A 22405-nucleotide genomic window follows, 5' to 3' on the forward strand; every position below is an offset into this window, starting at 1 on the left:
TTTTTTTTTTCCTTTTTTCTTTTCTTTTTTTTTTCAGGATTATTACAAATAATATTTACCTTTGTGCTAGTTCACATCTTGATGCTGTTAAACACGTGGCTGCAGCTGGTTTCCCATTCAGGGTAATGATATAGCACCGATGTTATGAAGCAAAACCTCGCCTGTGAGCCAGAACACCCCACACTTAAAAATCTATTACTTTTCAATATTATATGAATGTATTTTGCTTCAGCTCAGAGCAATTTCCTAGTTTACCCTTATTAAACTGGGAGAGGGCTGAGCAGAGGTTCTTGATTTATGAAACACATACTAGATTCATTAAAACCTTTAAAGATTTAATACATTTTATCAAGGCCTTAAATCTGGGCAAGCGCTTTAAAAAAAAACTAATACAGGGTGTATTTCATCTCTGGTGCCCTTTTGTGCTTATTTAAGAGCTGTAAAATTTGGATTGACGGATCGCAGGTATTTCATTCCTTATTTCTAAATGGCGCTGAATCCTCCTGACAGGCTTGTTATATATAACCCTTGGAGATCTATCGAGTGTAAAGATCAAATTATTCTCCTTTATTGATGTTTTATACGTCTCTCCCGTGTTTTTTAAGGCCCCTTCAACAGTTGCAGAGGGGGACACCGAGCGTGCCTTTGCCTGGGTGTTGCTGTCCCCACCACGGCCCAGGCGGGACCGGGGGCTCCCCGGCGGGGGGCCGGGGCGGCGGCGCCGGGCCCGGGCCCACGTGCTGTGGGGGGTCCTGCGGCGGCCCCCACGCGTGAGCTGGGGTCCGCGCAGGGCCGAGCTCCCGCGGGCGGGTCTCGAACCGGCGGTCGCGCTACTCCCGCGCCTCCACCGCCCCCTGGCGGGGCGCCGCCGCGCCGGAAGCAGCCGTCGCGCTGCGATGACGTCAGGGCGGCGCCGGGCTGGGGCGGCTGAGCGGGCCGCCGCCGCTGCCGAGCGCAGGGCATGGCCCAGCTGGGCGCCATCGCGGCGCTCTCCCTCAGCTTCCTCGCCGCCGCCTTCCTCTCGGCCATCCACAAGATCGAGGAGGGGCACATCGGCGTCTACTACCGGTGAGGCGGGCCCCGCGGCCCCCTAGCGCCGCGACGGGCCGGGCCCCGCGCAGGCTGCCTCTCACGGCCCTCTGTTTCCCTCCCTCCTTCCTTCCGCAGCGGCGGGGCGTTGCTGACCTCCACCAGCGGGCCCGGCTTCCACCTCATGCTGCCCTTCATCACGTCCTACAAGTCAGTGCAGGTGCTGCTGGGGCGCTGCTCGCCGGGCACGGGGCCCTGCCGCGGGGGTGCGCCGGGCTCGGGGGCCCCGCCGCTGTGGTACGGGCCGGGGCCGGGCCGGCGGGGGGCCGGGCGGCGGGGCCGGGGGAGGCGGCTCGGGGTGTGTCTCGCTGGTTTGCGTGGGGCGGGTTCGGCTCTGGCTTTCAGCGTTTCCCCCGAGAGGTGCTAGGGGGAGATGCGGGCAAAACCCTGCAGCTTTTTCATACGCTTGTGAGCAAGTAGGATTTGTGCAGGGGAAATCCTGTCTCTTAAGCCTCTTTCTTAAATCTCTCTTCAGACCACGCTGCAGACAGATGAGGTGAAAAACGTTCCTTGTGGTACCAGGTGAGATGTCCAGCAGTTACCCCCCTGCAGTCCTTCACTTTTTGTGGAAACCTTCGGCTCCTTTCCCTTTTTTCCCCCACTGATTGTTCCAGTATGCTTTAAAACGTGTAGATTTGTTTTCATGGACTGGATTTCCCACCACCCTAACTGAAGTCTGTGGAAGGCTCTGTAATTCGTCGCCCAAGTTGATGAGGATGAGCCCTGCTGGGATGGTTTATGTGCAGCCATCTTCAGGGTCTGCACTGAGTTTTCCAAGCCTGGGCCTGCATTTCACGATCCCCTTTCTGGAGACACATGTAATTGAAACCAGGAGCCTGGTGCAAGGAGTGGGGTGTTGGGGGTTTGCCAGAGTGCTGCAGCAGTGCTGCACGGCTGGCTCCGCTCAGCCCACTAGAGGGGAGTGTCCTCCACTCAGAGCTGCACAGGCAGAGCACTTGGCCTCTAGCAAACTTCATCTTTATACCTTTTTTTTTCCTTTTGCAGTGGTGGAGTGATGATTTACTTCGACAGAATTGAGGTGGTGAATTTCCTCATCCAGAGTGCAGGTGAGTGCTACCTCTGCGAATCCTGCCACCCAGAATTGTTTGTGCTCCTGATAGCATGACATGAGGTGAAGAAGGTTGTGCTCTTATTTGGAGCTGAAGTGTACCACAGGTATTCCCCTGTGTACCTTGTAAAACCTCATACTTCCTGGGCATAAGCTTTAAACCAGCTCTCCCAGACGGTTTATGTGTGTATTATTTCTTGCACATACTTTTTCTGTGCTGCTAATTGCTTCACCAATACCTGAATATCAGCCATCACTTTTATTATTTGTATGATTACAGCCCCGCTGGGCTGTATGCTTCAGTGAAGAACTGCTGATTTGAATAACAAGGTGTACAAAAGGTAGGGGAGATGAGGCTTCTGCGAGTAGAAGGCTGCCTCTGAAAGCCCAAGGAGAATGACTCGTGCAGCCTTTTTTTTTTTTAAATTCTATGGTTTTTAACATCCTGTGGGTTACAGGTGTGGTGTAACTGCCTGGCTCATCAGTGGTCTGCGTTGAGACCTCTGTTTTATGCCAACTGCAGGATGCCCTTCCCTTGTCGCGTGTTAGACCACACATTCTGTATTCTGCAGCTTAGACACAGCCCATTGCATGCTTGCAGATAGCGCAGAGAGGGCTGTTAGCAGTTAGATGTCCCGTTTACAAAGCATGTGACAGGACATTGGTTAGTGTGTTATGAAATGTTAGCGATAAATACAACTTTCCTGAACGAAGTATTTGTTTGTGGCGCAGGCTTCTCTTGTGGGTGTGTTCCTCATGTGAGACTGGTGCTGCAGCTCTTGCTGCTGTGACTGAGCCATGAGGTTTTCACTGCAAGTGCTCAGCCCAGCCTGAGGCATCCCTCCATCCCAGCCCTTGACAGTCGTTTCTTCTTTTTTAGTATATGACATAGTGAAGAACTACACCGCTGACTATGACAAAGCTCTCATCTTCAACAAGATTCACCATGAGCTGAACCAGTTCTGCAGTGTCCACACGCTGCAGGAGGTCTACATCGAGCTGTTTGGTGAGCTGCCCCCAGCCTTTCAGTGTTGGATTGATGGCTCCTTGAGTGATATTTCTGGTGGTCATTTGCATGGTCTGTTGATGCAGAACTTGCTACCCGCAACTGATGGACTTTTTACCTATTAATCCAGCGCCTCCTCTGTTTGGAATCGGGATTGTTAACCAGCTGCCATCATTTACTCCTTGTTATCTTTCGGTGCTCAGTGCTTCAGTATGTTGTAACAAAAAAAAAAAATCCAAACCTGACAGTAGTACCGGAGGGCTTTAGGGAAGGGACCAGTAATTCTGCAGCGTTATTTGTGTGTTTAGCAAATGTGACTTGTTCAATCAGTCACAGGGTTTGCTAGTCCAGATGGGAAAGCCAGTCTTCTGCTCTTTGCTGTTACAAAAAGTATGAGCAAGCACTCCCTGGCCTGTGGGTTTGATTAGCTTTGTGTCATGCACATGGCTGCAGTGCCCAGACACTGTGAGTGAGTGCTGGAAAACAGGGCTCTTGGCAAGGGCCCGCTGACCTCCCCTCCCTTGCTGCAGGCTGCTGGGAAATCAGGGAGCGCATGTGCTGGGAGAGCATATTGTGAAAGAGTCTGAAGAAAAGTTGTGGTTTCTTGGTAGAAACAGCTGCTGCCAGTGCTGAGTGTTTTGTTTATGGCTTTGGACTGACAAGAAATCCTTTCCAGCATTTCAGCACTACAGCAGTGCTGACTGTGGGCAAGGTGTCACTGTGAATAGTTTTGGACCCCAAATGGACAGGATTTGTGCCTGAAAGAACACAGGGCATTTGCAAACTCCTGTTTTCTGTTCAAACAGGGCTTCCCAAGGAGCCTGGCTTTCTGCTTTCTGAGATGCCTCTGCACAAGATGCAGAACTGGGGCTCGCTTCGCCTCCAGTTCCTTTATGGGACTGCTGGCGGCTGTACGGGTTCTTTGCCGATGGAGTCTCCAGATGTCAGCAGCTGCTGACGACAACTGCTTGAAATGGACTCAAAGCAACTGATTTGCACAGAAGGAACTTGTATAAACTCCCGTGTAACTCTTTGAGCTGAATGTTTTCTGGCTCAGGAGTTCTGGCACAGCCCATTTCGAGCAGACTTATGTCATTCTCTGCCCCCACATCTGCAAGCAGGTGCAGGAAACTGATAACAGCTGTTTCCTAAACTCCTGGCTGAACTTCATTATGAGGGTGAGTTCCAGATAGCTAAACTGGGACCAAAGCAAATAATCAAGGAGTGCAATGTGATCACTTTCAAGGCTGTTACATTTTTATTTTCCCTTTGCACTTCTCAGCAGGCCCCAACTGGAAAAACTACTATCCTTAGAGCTTTTCACTGAAACGGGGTTTTGGGTTGTATTTCCTTTTGAAATTTCTTAGCTACACTGGAGTTAACTGTTATCCATTGAGCCAAAGAGACATTACTGATGAGTGTTTTGCAGCCTATTACAATAACTACTGCAGCCATTTCACATTTCTGCCTTGCCATTTTCTTTGTCTCCTGCTGGCACACATGCAGCTCCTAATCAGTCACGATTTAGCTGGACCATGTTACTTCACGATCTAGTTGTGAAGATATCAATGGGGGAAGTGGGTTAGAGCACAGATTCTTTATCGTAAAGATGCTGCTTCTGGCTCGGAAAGATTCCAAACTGCAGCTCATGGAAAAGAGTTTCATTTCATAGCTGTCATGTTCCTACAGTTTGTCCCAAGTGTTTGGGGCTGGCCAGTGCTGCTTGACATGCTGAGAGAGATGGGAACCTGCCTTGGAGTCAGGGATGGTTTTTCTCAGCCCAGCACTTCTACATCAAACTTAGGTTTGACTTCCCAGGAATAAGAAATCTGAGCCATTCCAGCTAATTCTGTATGTGTTGACAGCAAGCTGCCTTGTGGGCTTTTTAGTTACCTTTTTTTTTTCTTTTTTCCCCCACCCCTAATCAGATCAGATTGATGAAAACCTTAAACTGGCCTTGCAGCAAGACCTAACTACCATGGCCCCTGGATTAATTATACAGGTAATCAGGATTCCACTTCAAGATATCTAAGGTGCAGATCATAAGGAGGGGTAAGGGCTAAAAGGAAATAGGAAGCTGTGAAACTTGTTTAGAAAATGTCTTTACAGTACAAACTTTGTTTAACTTGAGGAACGAGAACAGTATCCTTTCCATCTCCTCTTAGCTTTGATGTGTTGGTTTTCTTTTGGTGTTATTCTGGGTACTGGTTTACCCAGGTTATAATCTGCCATGTCAGGAGATCATTCAGTCCTACCTTTGCTCTGTGGAGTTTGGACCTTGTCACAATTTCTGCAGCATGTGAAAGCTTTGTGTGGCAGAGCATGCCCTTAGTGTTAGCTCCCCCGTCCTCTGCCGCCTCGGGGGCCATTTGGCTTTTGATTGTTGGCTGCTTGCCTATGTTTTCTTCGGTCTTTCTTTCCAGGCAGTTCGAGTTACAAAGCCAAACATCCCTGAAACAATCCGGAGGAATTATGAGCTCATGTAAGTGCCTGAGACTTGCACCTTTGTGTTACCAAAAAAGAATCGGTCATCCAGATTAATGTGTTTTCACAGCATGCAGTGATCAGAGTGCCCTCTGCCAGGCCTGCTCTCAGCCTCGTGCTGCTGTTCAAAAAGGGTCTGGTGAGGCTGCAGCAGATGAGCACGTCTGTCACTGTAAGTAGCAGGCAGGTCACTGCTGAGTTAGAAGGTATTTCTCCATTTTGAACACAGAAATTATTTGCCCAAGGGGCTCCTTGCGCTTGACACTGGCCCTGTTTTAAAGAGGCCTCCCAGTGCGTGTGAGTGAGTGGCAGGTGGATGGATTCCACTGCTAATCCTGTTGTTTGACTAGGATGGAGAAACTGTTGATTCAACAGGCTGAAGACTTGCAAAGCTTTGAAATAACTTTCTTTAATAGCACTTGACATACTGATCCCTTTTCAATGCTCTGAGCCAGCAGCTGCCTTCTCCTGCACTTGATCATTCAGAATCGCTTATGTTCTCTGAGCACTCTGCCGACAGAGCCTGCGTAGGTCAGAGTAAGATCCTTCTCGTCCATTTTGCTTCCCTAGCATTTCATATGACCTTTAGGTATCGTGATAAGCCACGTGTGGTATGGTCATGATAGGCAGAATCCCAAATCAGCCTGTTGCCATAAATACAACAGGACATGTGTTGAGAGAGACTTGGTTTTGACTCTAATCTCTCTTCCCTAATTGGGATCAGGAGCAGAGTATTTTATTTATACACACACTTTTAAAACTTACTAGCGTATATACAAAACAGTAAGATAGAAAAGGCTTTAGCATGTAAAATGTACTGAGCCGTTTGAATGAAGGATGATTTCAAAGCTGTATACTTCCAAATGAAGAAGAATAGCTGTGAGGGCAAGGCTTTTAGAGGATTTTCATGTCTTACTTTGTTTAAATAATATCTACATTAACAGTAGCCCAGAAAACTTACAGATGTGTATGGTCTGTGACCTGCCTCTTGTAGAAGGCAGCATGGCAGCCTGCAGAGAGTAGGAGGTAGTGTTTCACACTGGCTTGAAAAGTCTTCCTGCTATGGAGGGGAGGAAAAGATGCTTTGGTTTAGAAAAAAAAGCTCTGTGTGTGCAGGTATGTGCACTCACTTTCCTGATTGCTGCCTGCCCTAAAGACATGCTGGAAGGAGGACTGAGCCAGCGGCTCATCCTGGAGGTGTGGTAGACCACACCACTTCAATAAGCTCATGTTTTGTAACTGGCTTCTTCTGGCTTACTAGGGAGAGTGAGAAGACAAAGCTGCTGATTGCAGCACAGAAGCAGAAGGTGGTGGAGAAGGAAGCGGAGACAGAAAGGAAGAAAGCTCTCATCGGTCTGTATATCTTTGCTTGAAGGCAGTAACTAGCAGAGCGTGGTGGGGTAGGCAGCAAAAGGAACCCAGGCACCAGGGAGAGATGCTCCTGGTTCAGGTTTGGGTGATCTCTCTGCTGCATATGTTTGCAGCTGATCTGAAACTCTTCCAAAAAAACTCAGAAGAGTTTTTCAAGTGGATTCCAGCTTTGCTTACAAACGTAGACTGATGCCTTCTGAGGGCTGAAAATTCTTCCCACGATTGTTTTCACCAGAAGGGGGTGGTGAGGACATTCATGGGTGAAGCTGCTTCTGGCATTAGAAAGACTACGTGATGACAATGTGAATGTGTTCTTTTTCGTTTCAGAGGCAGAGAAAATAGCACAAGTTGCTGAAATAACTTACGGACAGAAAGTGATGGAAAAGGAAACAGAGAAGCGAATTTCAGAGATCGAAGGTGAGTGGTGAGCTTTCCAGTAAGTAAATGTTCTGTGTTGAATTTTATCTGAAAGTCCTGAAGCAGTTCACCATGGAGTTAAGTCGTTTTTAAAGTGTGTATATTGACTGTGTTCTTCAATCCAAGCTGACATTCACAGGGGTGAAGTTACTGGTCTGAAGTCTTTCATTTTAGCCCGTGTTTGTGGTACCTTATGGTAATGCATTGAGTTCTGAATAAATGTGTCTCAATACACAGATTCTCCCAACGTGTTCGCAGCCTATTTTGCAGTGAGGTTTTCAGGGGGGTAGATCAGTCGGGATAGCAGAAGGCATTCAGGGTACTGGGGCAATGACAAAGTTAGTGAAGCTTGACTCCAGATTCTTAGGTGATTCTTCATATAACCAAAGTGCAGGAAGTATAGCTGTCACGAGTGTGCTGGAAGGGAATGGCAGGCTGGTGTCTTCCTAAAAGAGGTCGTGTCAGGTTTTGGATAATGGCTGCAGACTCTCACAAGAGAAGTGGAAGCATCCTAAAATACTACTGTCCGGTCTTGTGGGGACAGCCGCATCTCCCAGTTATCTGCAGTAGGGTAGGTTTGTAGAAGCTTTCTATTCTTTTCTGGCTTAAGATTCTTCTAGAACCTGTCTCTTTCTTGGAGGGAAGAAGAGGTACACAAATTTAGTTTTAGTTCTTTGTGTAGTGTGAAATATTTAGAAAACAAAGTCTGGCTATTACAGAATGCAGCAGCAGGGGTCTTATATAGCTTCCAGCTCCTAAAGGTTGAGAGAAGGGGAGGGGGAGATGCTTCTTTTGGAAAAGTAGTCTTTTGTTTTAGCTGATAAATCTGTAATATCTGTTTAGTTTGCATTTTTGCTTTTTCATCCTCCTTTAGTTTTGCAGCTAACTACTTTTAGGAACTAGGATTGACCAGAGGCAGGAATAGCAATGTTTCTTTGCAGACTGCGCCTCTTAAAACTCTTTCTCAAGGTGATCTTTCTAGGAGGTTATACTGTTAAGGAGATATCCCTTCACCCGTCTGATACAATGCTTTGTCAAGGAAATTCCAGGACATGAAAAGGGGTCTGCATTTCCTGCTCAGAGTGGCAAGCCCTTATTTTCAATTACATTCATTATAGGCCCTGTCAAGCTTTGCAGAAGGCCACTGAGGAGCCAATTAAGCATTTTACAGATCAGCAGGTTCTCATTAAGAAGTTCTCCACAGAAGTACAATGGTTTTTATTTCTTATAAATGTGTGTCACCGGGTGTCAGGCCTTCAGTTCAACTCTGCAGTGGCAGAGGATTCCTGTCTCCCTCATTCTTCCCAGTGTCTCTGACTGGAACCACTCCTTTTAGTCAAAAAAAGAGAAAGTCGTGAGCCAAACCATCCAATTGCTTACATGATTTTTAAGTGTAGCAGCTCACAGGGCTCCCTGTTAGTATAGGTAAACAGATGGTTTATCCAGCTGTGCAACTCAAATCCAGACTGGCATGTATTACAATCGTGTGGCTCCTGTCGTAGAAGGAATGTCAAGAGATCACATTGAACCAGCTGGAATACACTCGTCTTAGCCTTAACATGGTGGCCGGATGTCGATCAGAAGAAAACAAAAGGAGTGCAGTGCAGAAAGGGGAAGTGCTTCTTCCCTTAAATGTCTCTGCTAGGAGTCAGTGGAGGAATTTCAGTATCTTGTAGGATCAGACCCTTTACGCAATTGTAGATATTGTAGAGAAACATCTCTCCAACATCTGTCCAAGGGGCAGAGCCTGTAAAGGTTAAAATCGCCTGCCTCTACATGCCAGAATCTTAACCTCAGTATCCCAGACAAAAATCCCATCTGGGGAATTGCATTCACAGTCCCAGACTTCATCTGTAGAGCAGTCTGCTCTGCTGTTCTTGGAGTCTTGTGCAAATGTCGTGGGTAAATACCATTTCTGCAGTGGAACAGTTGCTGTGTTTTCAGCACTAGCGTTAGTGGCTGGCTAGAGAAGAAAGAGTGTTCTCGGCCTGCGTGACAGGGGCGGTAATAAAAACCTTATGTTTGTAAAATGCTTTGAGGTCTTCAGTTGCAGATGCAATTTACTTATTTAATGCTATCATCCTGCAGCGTTTTAGATGTAAACTGAGATCCCATTTTGTTCCCTCTTCCCCTTGTTGTATCCTGTACAGTTTAGATGTGGTACTGGCCACTTTAAAAAGTTTCCAGCTGCAAATGGTGCTAACATGGCTGGAAATAAAAATCTGAATATGAGAGCATGTGTTCTCTTCCAGATGCTGCATTTCTTGCGAGAGAGAAGGCAAGAGCTGATGCTGAATGCTACACTGCTATGAAAGTAGCTGAGGCTAACAAGGTATTATTTCCTTACGCTGTGCCATGAAGCAGAGCTCATTAGGTTAGGCTGTATAGAAATACTCAGCAAAAGAGCAGTCTGTGTTTATTGTTTGCTTGTTGTGTCTCATTAAGTCAAAAAGCAAAACAAAGCCATCTCCTCAGAAGAGTTTTCATTGAGACTGAAACAATTAGATCCTTATTTGCAAATTCATTTTCTTCTCTGGACAGATGAATTTGTCGGGATACATGAAATACCTGGTCATCTCTGGAGACAGCTCTGCTAGATGCTAACGGGGCCATGGCTCCCTCTGTAGATAAAATATCAGTTTCAGTGTTGCCCTTTCACGCTGTTGTAATCAGACATGTTGATTCATCCCAAGCTGCAATCTGGCAAGCAATCAAAGCAGGGACATCTCTAGAGTGACAGGCAGGCTTAGAGTAAACAAGCATTCAGGTAAAGAAGAAGTGGAGCTGATCTTACACACCGAACTAATAAAGCCTTGGTACTAAAAAAGAAAAAGTAAAAAAAAAAAAAAAACCAAACCCCAAAAAAACAAACACCTGGGAACAGAGGAATTATACGGGTAGAACTGCCAGGCTTGTTACTGCCTACAGCAAGTTCCCAGGACATCCCAGCAGGAAGACTTTCTGCTTTGTAAGGGTCAGTGAGAATGGACAGAGGTCTGGGATGTTTGTGCACAAGTTTTGTCCCAGTTATTCTATCCTCTCTGTTATAATGTCATTATCCTGAACAAATGAGCTCTGCTCTCCGAAACAGACTCGTCAATCTACTCCCTGGAAAAAAGCCAATTGTATTTTTCTTTCCAGTAGCTTGCATTGCAAGGGCTTTCAGTGAGTTATGTGCTTTCAAGCATCTCCATCTCTGGTACGTTTGGATTGAACATTTCCCCAACTGCTTCCATCACTTTTGCATTTTGCCATTTAGTCATTGGATTTAGAGCTTCACTTAGACATGCTGAAGGAGAGCCTTCTTCTGGGCACTCCATCTTTTCAGCTGAAGAGAGGATGAGCATGCCTGGTAGTGTTGTGGAAAAGTAGATACCTTGTATGCTGATGACAGAAATTTGCTTTTAACTGAATATGAGCTGTTGGTGATCAGTTTTCTTTTTGTGCAGCTGAAGTTAACTCCTGAGTACTTGCAGCTGATGAAATACAAGGCTATCGCAGCGAACAGCAAGATATATTTTGGTAAAGATATTCCCAACATGTTCATGGACTATGCAGGAAGCCAGACCAAATTTGCAGAGGGACTGGCAGAAGGAATCCAAGAAGAGGATGGGGCAGGAACCAGTGAGGACACAAAACTACTTCATAATATCAACTGAAAAGAAAGATTTCTATTCATTTTATATCAAAAGAGACATGAACTGGGAAGTTCCTTTTTGTTTTCCCCCTTTCCTGTACTGAAAGAGGAATCAGACTTAATCCTTTCATTCTTTTGTATGACAATTAGACACAAAGACTTTGGTATTTATGGGGTGTGTTTTCTGGTAACTTCTAAGCAGCCAGTTCCAGGTGTGTCCTCTAGATGCACTTCTCCCTGCTCTTGGACACATAGACCAGCTAGACTCTGTTGTGCAGCCAGCTTAGATGGGTACTTAACCTTGCATTGGGGTGGTTCATAGCAGCTGTAAGTTAACAATTTTTGAGGCTTTGGAGGGAGGGGAATTGCTGCTACAACTTCTTGTTTTGTTTTTTTTTTTTCTTTTTGGAAATTTCAAGTACTTTATTTCAAACCCCTTTTCGAAAAAGGTGCTAGACTTTTGTACACTACACGTGTCTGCTTGAAGGCCCGGACCTTGTCCAAGTGGTAGGTTACTGCCAGTTGTGTGGTGAACTGGGATAATCTAATGGCCTGTGTCTGTGCTCCAGGTCTGTCTTGAGTGCAAGATGTAGCAAGTGCACAAAATCACCTTTTACTGAGGTGTGAGCTGATATGTTTTGCCTTGGTAGGGCAGCTGTGACCATGTGCACAGCAAGTTAAAAATTTCAGCTGAAATCCTTCAGGTTACCTAGTTTCTGTGGGGGGATTTAAGCCTTAGACCACGTCACGCAGGTAGTGACCCAGACTGTTCATTTTCTGTCTTAACACTGGTTTGTTTTCCATTTGTCATATTTGGGGAGGGCAAAGGGGGAGTCTGAATTTTGAGGCTTTTTCCAGCAATTTAGCTGCTAGGCAAGAGGTGTAGGCATGCCAATGGAGGCAGTGTCTTGCTAGTGGATAACTGGACTTGATTTTCAGTGAAACCAGACTGCAAGCACGGTACTTGTCATAGTTAGAAAAGCTAGGGAGAAAAGAATTTTTGTCTCAGGGAGCCTGACTTTGCAAAAAGCCTTGCTGGTGAATAACTTCTCGAATGACTAGTCCCTGCGGTCATTACAGTACGTTATCTGCCTCTCTGCAAGGCCAACTGGATGTCAGTGTTTACAGTGTCTTATTAGGAAGAGGACATGCAGGTAAACTGAAATGAATGGAACCCAGTTACTGTTGGCTTTGGGTTTTTTTTCTGAACAGACCTTGTGAAAGGAAGATAGACTAGTAGCAAAGGACACAAAACATCACACTGAAAAGTCACAGGGCAAAGAAAAGAACCTCTTCTCTTTGAACTGTCAAAGATAAATTTTCCCTTTTTTTGCTCAATGCTATATAATGTACCTTTTCACTTCAGAAAACAGATTAATTCTTCACGTACCAGATGCAAAGAGGTAATAGGGTTTTGTTTTCACACATGCAAAACTTGAGTGTTAAAGACAAAAGTTCTGGCCTAGAGAGAACATTTTTTTTTTTTCCTCTCCCTAATCCATCTGCCACTTGGCAGGAGAGCCTGTTTATTAATTGCTGTTATAATTTGTGGCCAACACACTAATATGAGATGATGTGAGTGTAACTGCTTAGTTGTCAGAGACCAGCCTATTGCATTTACAATCTTATGCCCCAAATGCTTGCTACCTACTACACTTGGTTTCACTCTTCAGTTTTTTAAATATGCATTAGTCTTTGTAATAAAGTGATCACACTAAGATAGAACTCTGATGAATTTCGGCTGCCAGTCCCAGTATTTTCACTTCACTTTTCTTTTCCCTGTTAGGTGAGTGACTATTGATACTTGAAAATGCAAAATAAAAGATATGCATCAGTTTCTGCTGGAGAAAAGTCCCATCTCCTGTGTGTCATCTTTGTATTTGTTGGAAAATACGAGCTAAGGGAAGTTCCACCTCCAGATCTATGTACTATATTAGACAGCACAGCAGTCAAAAAATTGCATCAATAGGTAGGCTGTAATATTACTAACTTTTATAAATAGGTCTCTGCAGGAAGATTATGAACAGGGAATAGCAGAAACTTAGCAAGGAGGTAACAGTACGTAAACCTTTGAGGATGATCCCATTTGGGATTGCTCTACATTCATGTTAGGCTTCCATTAGTAACTAAAACCTATGTTTTACATGAGTGTGTTTCACTAATGAACAGATGCAAATAAGCCAAAGTGGTATTATAAAGCATGTTTTTGTATGACTTCAGAGTAAGACAATAGTTTGGAATAAATAGGTCTTGATTATTTTTTTCAATTGAAAACATTACTGCTAAGTTATTCTTGTAATTTAGTTAAATTGTAATTAAATTGTAATAAGGGTAAAAAGCAAAAACAAGTTGAAATCTTACCAGTTCTCACTAAGTCAAAATCCACTGTTGCACGTTCTTTCAGGTTTCTACATTGTATGTATAATTTCCTTAAGTTTGTAGGGTAGATCTGTCACTACAGCAAATTTTTATTCCATCTCTTTGACATTTTGTCCTATTTCCATAATCTGAAATCTTGAAATGAAGATCTGAATTTTAAACCCACTCTGTATAACAAAGAAAATACAGGTTTGTGGCATTGCTGATACCTGAGAATTGCTGGCAGGAGCATGGTAATGCTTTACCAGTACAGTCTTTGATCTTCTCATGTATTGAATTAAAAGCCTTTTTATTTTGGTATTTGCTATGACAATAAAATGGCCTTCAATTTTAATATCAGTCTTTTTTTCATGGATGACCTTTAACACAGTGTGTAGATATATTTGCAGGGGAAGTTTTATGAGGGGTAACATCAAGGCTGCCGCTGCTCCAGTGGGAGAGTGTGGAGCTGTGGAGTGCCGTCTCGGTGCTGTGCTGGCAGAGACGCGCCTGTGCTGCTGCACAGTTTTTCCCTTTCCACTGAGCAGGAGAGAGGAAAGTGGAGCTTCGGCAGAAGAGGGGCAGATGTGTCCCATGTCAGCTGGGCAGCCAGCTGAGGAATGCCGCTAGCGTCTTTCTAAGCCCCACTTTGCTAACCGCATTGGTGAAAAATACGATAAGAAAACTTCAGTGGCAAATATCTAGGATTCGGTAAAGTTTGCAGAAAATCATTGTCATGTTTTACCAGACAAAGGGCAAGAACCTTCTGGGTATTTTAAAACAGCTGTGTAAATACTGTCATTGCTCAGAATATGGGGAGGGAAGAGTAAGTTCTGCACATTAAGACAAATATTTTAGTTAATGGGTTCCAGCTGGCAGTTTCCCATTCTTTCCATCTGACTTGCTGTGATAAAGACTGGCATTGTCCGTGGCCCCACGGCACTGGGGCCTCCCGCGCCGTCTCCAGCTGCGTGGCTGCCGCTGCCTGTCTCAGCCCTCAATGCTCCAACCGGGCGTGCAGAACAAGTGGTGTCGCCTGCCCTGGTTTTATGAAGTTTTTTTCTGAAAGAATTTAAATTTGTACCCCAGGAAGACTGCTTTTCATGCAGGTGGGAAGAACATAACTTCTGAGGGTGTGTGGTGGACTTTGTAATTTCAGGGGTGTTTTTTCTTGGAGCATGCATAGCTCTGCAGTACTGTTGTGATGGGCAGGGCTTGCCCCTGAACAAACGGGGCTGCTGGCTGCTGATTTTCTTTCCAGTCATGAGAGCCAAGGGTTCCTGCAGACGCCTTCCTTGCAGGCCCGAGGGCTCCTGCCCACACACCTTCTCCCTCTGCAGCCGGTAGACACCTCATCCTCCCTGGCCTGCCACCGAGGGGAGGCTGGGGTGCCCATGGGGTGCCATGGCAGCGATCAGAGTTGCTGATGCCATGCTTGTTCCTCACAGCCGGGCCCCCCCCCCGGCTCTGCTCGCTGCCCCTCAGCCCGGCGTCGGGCCTGCACCCCCACCCAGCAGCACCACGGGCAGGCAGATGGGTTTGGGCAGCGCCAGGCGGGAGCGGGGCAGCCGGTCAGGGCTGTTCCCCACGGCACGGGGGTCAGCCTGCGTTTGTCACCAGTTTTGGCCTGTATTTGTCGCCTGTCTTGGCCAAAACCGGTGAAGGGCGTGAGGTGAGGGAGGGAAGGGGAGCATGCGCACTGCAGGCAGCCCCAGCCGGGCCCTGCGGCCCGGCCTTTCCCCTCAGGAGCCCGTGGGGCTTGTGGATGGCCCCGGGCGGTTCGGCGAGCGGGGTCCGGCCCGAGCTGGCCCTCAGCCCCGTGGCCAGGCCTCCGCGCTGCTCCCCGTACCGTCCACCATGGTGCCCGCCGACCTCCCCAACATGGCGCCACCGCCCAGGGCCCCGCCTCGCCTCTGCCATTGGACAGCGGGGCGCGGAGGAGCGATACCATTGGCCGGCGGAGCGCGGAGGAGCGATGCCATTGGCCGGCGGGGCGCGGAGGAGCGATGCCATTGGCCGGCGGGGCGCGGAGGAGCGATGCCATTGGCCGGCGGAGCGCGGAGGAGCGATGCCATTGGCGGCGGGGCGGGGAGAGGAGCGGCGCGCGCGTGTGTGTGGCGGAAGGCGGCGGGGCCGCCGGGGATGTGGAGAGCCGGCATGGCCGCCGGGGATGGATTGGGCCCGGCGCTGCGGGCCGTCACCGAGCAGGTGCAGCAGGCGGCAGCGCGGAGGCCGCAGGTGAGGGGCGGCGGAGAGGGCCGGGGAGCGCGGGGGAAGGCCCTTACCCCGCCGGGGTAGGCCCGCTCGCCATGGCGGCACGTCCTCCGTCACCATAGAGACGGGCCCCGCATCCTTGAGGGCAGGTCCTCCGTCGCCGTGAAGGCAGTCCCCCATCGCCACGGACCCCGCGGGGGCGGGTGTCGGGCCCCCCCCCAGCAGAGGAGACAGCACCCCATCACGGACCCTAGAGACAGGCCTCCCCGCGCTGTAGCCGGTCCCACTGGGACAGGCCGTCCTGATCCCCTCCCACGGCAGCACCAGGCTGGGGCTGGGGGGCTTGAGCTGGGGCTGGGGGGCCTGGCTGGCCGCTGGGGGGCCTGGCTGGCCGCTGCGGGACACGGGGGAGAGCGTGAGGCAGGTTAGGGCCTCCTCCAGGTGTCCCCCTCACCCTTGGGTGCTTCTGCAGGGGCTGCCAGCTGTGCAGCCGCGGCTGGTGGCCGTCAGCAAGACGAAGCCGGCAGAGATGGTGATTGATGCCTACAGCCACGGGCAGCGCAGCTTTGGGGAGAACTATGTGAGTTGGCTGGGCCCCACGGGGCTGCGGGTGGGCCCCCACGCCTAGGGCAGGCACCGGGCACCCAGTGTGCCTGGGGAGCTGGGCTGGGGTTCGGCGCCGGGCTTCTGCCCTCGTGTGAGCGAGGGGCACGCTGGTCCCAGGGACACATGTTCCAAAGAGACCGCTCTTGTGGTGCAGGCGCGTCTGGCATGGTTCTAACGAGAGATTGTCTTTGATTCTCCTAGGTTCAAGAGCTGCTAGAAAAAGCATCAGACTCCAGAGTAAGTAGGCAGTTCTTTATATATCCTCTCTCCCTGTGTAGCTGTGTCCTGAGAGCTGTTCAGCAGAAGTCCCAGTTTTAGGGATTTGGAGGCTGTTTGATCCTTGTCTTTTCAGATAAATGGTGGGGTTATTCTTAGCACTTTATCTCAGCCCCATTCCGTCTCCTTGCCTTGTGGGCTGGAGAGGATTCTGTGAATACATGTGCCTTAGTCATGAAGTATTTTTCTGAATAATGCTTTACCTTTTGTGCTTTCTGCTGTAGGAGATGCACAGCCCGCTTTTAAAAAAAATGGTAACACTCAGTTTGGGGAAAACATCGTTTTATGACTGTTCAGTTACAAAAGAGTTTTGCTTTTCCCATGCACGGTGTAATGCTCTGCAGCCACCATTCTGTTCCTCTCCAGGCTGTGAAGCAATCTCAATAAACACTAGGAGCACTGCCTGAAATGTGTCTTTCAGGGTAAACAAGAGAAGAAGATTGGGTGTCTGGTATTTTGTTTGTGAGCAAACTAAGACTTAAGTACTGGGGGGGGGCAGAGGGAATTGTCATTCAAACAACTGTTCCTGTCTGCTTTCAGATTCTGTCATCATGTCCGGAGATTAAGTGGCATTTTATTGGCCATCTGCAGAAAAATAATGTCAACAAGTTGATCGGTAAACACTATTTAATTTTTTGTGGGGTGACCTTGTGGGCAAGAGTCTTCCAATGTTCAAATGATAACAGCCTCATGTACATTAACTTACCGCTGCTTGTGTCTCTGAGCCAGCTGAGTTGTAGGTACAAAAAATACTCTGCCAGCAGAATTGCCCTCAGCCTGTGTTTTCTCCCCAGCCGTCCCTAACCTGTTCATGTTGGAAACAGTGGATTCTGTGAAACTGGCAGACAGAGTCAACAGCTCATGGCAGAAAAAAGGGTCAGCTCAGAAGCTGAAGGTCATGGTGCAAGTTAACACGAGTGGAGAAGACAGTAAGTGGCCTTTTCTGATGATATGCAGGTCTGTCCTGCTGACTTGACAGAAACGACCTGAGTGGGATGGGTTGGTTTGCGCTCTTAAAGTGTTTCTCTCAGCTAGGAGTAAACTTGCTCATCTGTTTGCGACTGCCTGGCTGTGGGGAGGGGAGGTCAGGTCTCTGGCAGAGCTTGACACAAATCTCCCGGCTTTTTGCCAGGTAAGCATGGCCTTCCTCCCGGAGACACTACAGCTGCTGTGGAGCATGTCATCAACAAGTGTCCAAGCCTGGAATTTGTGGGGCTGATGACGATTGGCAGCATCGGGCATGACCTTAGTAAGGGGCCAAATCCTGACTTCCAGGTAAGATTTTTCTAGAAGAAAATGTCAGCTGTTGGCTGGCCTCCCATTACAGTCTGTTGTCTATCCCAGCCAAACCAGTAGGTTGTCAATAGAAACACCTTGTTCAGAGTAGTACAGAGCTCTGAGGTATCAGTACTAATGCAGGTGTTGGGCTTGTTTCTGCAGAGGCCAGAAGCCCATACATGTTTGGTCGCATCTCTTCTCTGAAGCTGTAGCCAGGGTATTAGCAGGGGCACCTTGTGCAGCAATTACTGCCCTGGATCCTCTGGTCCTGCTTTCAGTTGGGGTTTCAGTCAGCACACTGTGTGCACAGGGCTGCAGCAGGCAGAAGAACTGGGTCTGTGTTCCTTGTCTGTCAGGCTGGTGTGATAATTTAATGTCTTCAAAAGATGTGTAGAGTTGTAAGTACGTGTGTCATCAGTGCCACAGCGTGTAATGGGAAATCTCCAGGTGCTGTTACGATGCTGCAGAGCAAGCTTCAGTGGGAAGCGTGGGAATTGCGTTCAGCCTGAAGGAGACTTCAAAGAAAGGCAGAAATCGTGATCTGTGAAACCCTGAAACTGAGCTAGCATGGCTGTCAAGTGTGTGGTCCTCTTTTCTTTCCTCCTCCCTTCTAGATGCTGCTGTCTTTGCGGCAGGAAGTGTGTGAAAAGCTGAATCTCCCCATTGAGAAGGTGGAGCTGAGCATGGGCATGTCCACAGACTTCCAGCACGCAGTAAGTCTGGTTTCCTTCTGCCACCTGTTCTCTTGGGAAACAAACATGCCAGTGGTAGGCACCCAAAGTCCAGCCCAGGCATCATCCAAAATGGCCTCTTAGGCCTGCCCTTGGATAGCGGTACCGATGGTGCTGTTCTGTGAAAAACAGCTCTCCTGGTCCTGGGATAGAGTTCTGCAGATCAAAACAGACCCTAGCTGTAGCTGCAGGTGGCGAGTACATGGGGAACTGTCCTGTGATATGGGGAGCTGTCCTTCTGTGACATGGCGAGCATCAAGGTTGGTTGCGGACTGTTGGCAGACGTGGGTGGCAGCCCTGCCCTGAACTCCTCCTTTCTGTCTCTTTGTAGATAGAGGTTGGATCCACAAACGTCAGGATTGGAAGCACTATTTTTGGAGAGCGAGATTATTCCAACAAAGCAGTCGGTGGCAAAGCCCCTGCTGAAACTAAAGCCAAAACGGAGACCTTGACAGTGCAGGATCATTAGATGGAGGAAAAAAAAAAAAAAAAGTGGTCTGGACAGAGGACAGATGATGGGAGACCTCACTATGCATTCTTACTTCCCTCCATGTTGACACCAGATCACGATGGTGAGAGGGAATTCCTCGTAACAGAGCAGAGCCCAGAAATGCCTCATAATTTATTGTGATTATAGAGTACCCATAGAAACTGGAAATTTTTATAACCAACAAATAAGAAAATTTATGTTTGAAAGTGACTGGTATCTTGGCTCCTTCAAGGTGGTTAAGAACAGTGACTTTTGGATGATAGGTTGAACAAACTAACATTTGTCAGGATGGAGTTGCTAATGAGCAAGATTTAGCTGCAGCAGTGTTGGTGATTATGGTTTCACTGAGGACTAAATTCTTCATTAAACAAGTTATAATCTTGCCAGAGACCTATAAATGTTTCCCCAAATAAAAATTTTGCACATGGTCACTACTGAGGGATGCTTGCTTAGAAACTGCGGTAGAGACATACTGTGACTGTATCCATTTAAACAGAGGATGAATAACAAGCACACAAGGATGGATAAGGAGAGCAGCTGCCAGCATAAGTTCGTGGCGTAATGTTTTGGATGCAGATCACAAGTGTGGGAGTGTCTTTTTGGCTGAAGTCTATATGTGTCCTTTTCAGGCTGACACTGCTAACCTTTCCCCCTGGTTCCATGTCTGCTCAGGTCTTCTGGGATGCTTTCAACCTTCCCCTTCCCCTCTTGTGAAGTGTTGTAAGGAGTTATTTTCACCATGCGTAGGAGTTCTTGATGTTGTAAGTTCTTTTTGGTCAGAGTGGGGGTTTCCTGCAAGGTCCCTGGTCTACCATCAGCTTGCTGTTGCTTTCCAAGGCAAGTCACTTAACCATTTGGTGCCTCCACCATCCCATATACATCTGTATGAGAATAATAATGCTTGTCTCACAGGGCAGCGGTGAGCTTTGCTAGAGGCCCTTCGGGAAAAGTACTTCAGAAAGTAAAGTATTATTGTTCCACTGTCTTCTAGGTTCCTGAAAAAAAATCCTTTCGCCACTGACAGAGCTTCTAGGCTATGTCCTAATATCTTAAGTGCTGATCTAGCCTTTACTTCTCCTGGAAAAGGGAAACAAGACTCTCTCACTGCAGTAACTTTCATTCAGATGTGAGCAGAAGCCCCTGCATTGTGTCACGTCATTTGGCCAATGGTAGCTATGGCAAGTCTCTTGTAACCTGTGTTACAACTACTTTTTTGGGCTTTTGTGTGCTGCTAAGAGGAGGGGACATCGGTTGCCAGCAGAAACATCCTTCCCAGGCTTTTCTCTGTGTGCGTGTGGTTAAATCTAGCTGTTGGTTTTACTCTCTGACTATAAAAGCTGAATGTAAATGAAAAGAGTCAACTCTAACACCAACCTGTCATAGCTACATGGTTTAGAAGCAACATGCAGTCTGAGCTGCCCTCCTCGGCACTGCACCATGTGTTGTTTCATAGTCTTATTAATAAAAAGTAGTGAATTTTAATACCATCTGTGCCAACTATAAAGCTATTAAAGATGTTATTTTTATGTTCCAGCCTTGTGAATAAATGCCCTGAGTGGTCGTTGAAGCTGTTTCCCTAACCTGGAGCTGCTGTTGAGCGAGACTTGCTTGTCTCAGGATGGAGGGAGGAGGGTGGTTTGAAAGACAGCCGAAAGCCAAGCTTGCTTTGATCAGAAGGGGGAAAAAAATAGCTGCTGAGTTGGGCGAGATGTCAGCTGGCGTGAGCTGTTTGTGGAGAAGCCCTCTGGGTGGCAGTGCTCCCCAGGGCCGGGGCAGCGCTCCTGGCCCACCGAGGAAGGGACAGCAGCTCCTCGGCTGCTTTCGGACAGGTACGGATCAATAGTGAGCCTCAAAAAAAAATATTTCCCATCTGATGGTTGAAGTTAAATCCCTTCCTCTTCCACCTCTGTCTTCCCAGAATTTCAGCACCACGCACTGACCACACATCCTCATGTTTGCAGATTTCACAACATGAAAAGCCTTTCGTTTATTTTACAAAAACAAAGTCAGGACACTGGTTCTATCTGAATTTGATTCCAATGCACAAAGACTGCCAGTGTCCCTGCAGTGCGTTTGCTATTTGTAAAATGTTGGCTAGAGCTCTCTGTAGCAAATAAGGAGCAAAAGCGATTTGCTACCTGAGCTTACAGAGCTAGCCCAGCCCCGGAGCAGGTGGTTCTGAGCCCGAGCAGGAGATCACGGACCCCCTGCTCTGCTCACCCCTTGCCAACAGCCTTTTCCCACCAGCCTGTGACTCCAAAACCCGCTGCGCTGCTGCAGTTCTTTCTGTTCAAGCACAGAACAGTGGGGTGGGTTTACATAGAGAATTATCTTGCGTCGTGGCTCATGCCCCCTCTTGCTTTTCCTCTCTCAGGCATTTTGTGCTTTTTTCCTGAGCTGGAACTGGACGCTGGCCGAGCTTAATGCAGTAGTAAATGGCGTAAACTGGGAGGTGAGTGTGTGCGGGTGGCCATGGGGCAGGGCAAGGCTTGTCCTGGCTTCCATGCCCTGGAGCTCTGGCTCAGCACAGTGGTGTTTTAGGAGCAGACCAGCTCATGACAGCATATGGTCTTCTGGTTTTCTGATCTGCCTGCGTACTGTCTGCTAAAACAGTTAGGGCTCCGTCAGCTTTGGTGGTGGCCTCCTGCGTGAGCATGTGGCAGAGCTGCACGTCTCGCTGGTTCTGCAGGGCCGTGCCACGTGGCGCTGGGAATGCTCTTGGCTGTGGGACACCTCTCCCTTCTGGCTGGGCCATGTCCAGGCTGTGCGGGTGCCCCACGGGGAGCAGCTTGGGTGCTGTGCCCGAACAGCAGCGCTGGCTGCAGCTGCAGTGGCCAGTGTTGGGCTGTGACAGGGCGCTGGAGAGGAGAGCAGTGTGAGCTTCTGCTCCCTTCCTCTGCAGCTGTTTCTGCCACCCATCGTGCTTCAAACTGGCTTTTCTCTTCTGGCTATGTCATGCTCTAGAGCTTTGCCGTGCTCCTCCAGTGGCCAAGCCTCCCCAAAGCTGGTGCAGCAGGAAGTGCCCACCAGCACCTCCTGTTCCTCCTTGAGGTGTCCACCTCAGGCCTGAGCCAGGAGAGTGCGGATCTGTGGTGTTGGTGATGCCAGACACCTGTCAGGGGGGAGCAGGGCGCAGACCACCCACTCCTTCCACAGAGGTCACCCGGCAGATGGTAACTGTTGGTCATTGCAGTGGAGCCAACAAGCTGGAGATGAAAGGCTCCTTGGCCTCTTAATGAACCACTCCCCGCTCAGGCAACTTGGCCCCCTGCAACACAAGCTTTATTTACATCTATTAAAAGCACTTGACCGGTTTATTGAAGCAGCAGTGCTCTCGCTCCTCAGAGCAATGTCACTGTCAATATTTGCCTGGAAGGAA

General features: G+C 48.2%; 2 protein-coding genes across 6 annotated transcripts; both read left to right on the forward strand.

Moving 5' to 3' along the window:
• The first annotated feature begins 897 nt into the window (after positions 1-897).
• On the forward strand, positions 898-13786 carry ERLIN2 (ER lipid raft associated 2). Of its 4 annotated transcripts, XM_037371494.1 has the most exons (11): positions 898-1068; positions 1168-1249; positions 1565-1611; positions 2095-2156; positions 3039-3164; positions 5093-5166; positions 5588-5646; positions 6910-7001; positions 7347-7436; positions 9689-9768; positions 10886-13786. In XM_037371494.1, exons 1-11 carry the CDS (start codon positions 962-964, stop codon positions 11093-11095), a joined length of 1029 nt encoding a protein of 342 aa, XP_037227391.1. In that variant the 5' UTR covers positions 898-961; the 3' UTR covers positions 11096-13786. The 4 variants fall into 4 exon arrangements, 3 of the variants coding, with proteins under 3 accessions (XP_037227391.1, XP_037227393.1, XP_037227392.1); XR_005101580.1 differs by lacking the exon at positions 6910-7001; XM_037371496.1 differs by lacking the exons at positions 5093-5166; positions 6910-7001; positions 9689-9768; positions 10886-13786 and having other exon boundaries at positions 7347-7431.
• A 1750-nt stretch (positions 13787-15536) lies between these two features.
• Positions 15537-20593, forward strand: LOC119140397 (pyridoxal phosphate binding protein). Of its 2 annotated transcripts, XM_037371728.1 has the most exons (8): positions 15537-15669; positions 16118-16225; positions 16453-16488; positions 17068-17143; positions 17322-17456; positions 17660-17802; positions 18420-18518; positions 18868-20593. In XM_037371728.1, exons 1-8 carry the CDS (start codon positions 15574-15576, stop codon positions 19003-19005), a joined length of 831 nt encoding a protein of 276 aa, XP_037227625.1. In that variant the 5' UTR covers positions 15537-15573; the 3' UTR covers positions 19006-20593. The 2 variants fall into 2 exon arrangements, with proteins under 2 accessions (XP_037227625.1, XP_037227626.1); XM_037371729.1 differs by lacking the exon at positions 16118-16225.
• The last annotated feature ends 1812 nt before the right edge of the window (positions 20594-22405 follow it).

The sequence above is a fragment of the Falco rusticolus genome, chromosome 20 (assembly GCF_015220075.1).
Source record: "Falco rusticolus isolate bFalRus1 chromosome 20, bFalRus1.pri, whole genome shotgun sequence".
NCBI lineage: Eukaryota > Metazoa > Chordata > Aves > Falconiformes > Falconidae > Falco > Falco rusticolus.

What these genes read in the sequence shown, in the direction of transcription:
- ERLIN2 (XM_037371494.1), top strand. Translation starts at nt 962, where the DNA reads ATGGCCCAGCTGGGCGCCATCGCGGCGCTCTCCCTCAGCTTCCTCGCC. An exon ending in GGTCTACATCGAGCTGTTTG is followed by an intron (nt 3,165 to 5,092) that starts GTGAGCTGCCCC and finishes ACCCCTAATCAG; the next exon opens with ATCAGATTGATGAAAACCTT. An exon ending in AAGTAGCTGAGGCTAACAAG is followed by an intron (nt 9,769 to 10,885) that starts GTATTATTTCCT and finishes CTTTTTGTGCAG; the next exon opens with CTGAAGTTAACTCCTGAGTA.
- LOC119140397 (XM_037371728.1), top strand. Translation starts at nt 15,574, where the DNA reads ATGTGGAGAGCCGGCATGGCCGCCGGGGATGGATTGGGCCCGGCGCTG. An exon ending in TAATGTCAACAAGTTGATCG is followed by an intron (nt 17,144 to 17,321) that starts GTAAACACTATT and finishes TTTTCTCCCCAG; the next exon opens with CCGTCCCTAACCTGTTCATG. An exon ending in GGCCAAATCCTGACTTCCAG is followed by an intron (nt 17,803 to 18,419) that starts GTAAGATTTTTC and finishes CCTCCCTTCTAG; the next exon opens with ATGCTGCTGTCTTTGCGGCA.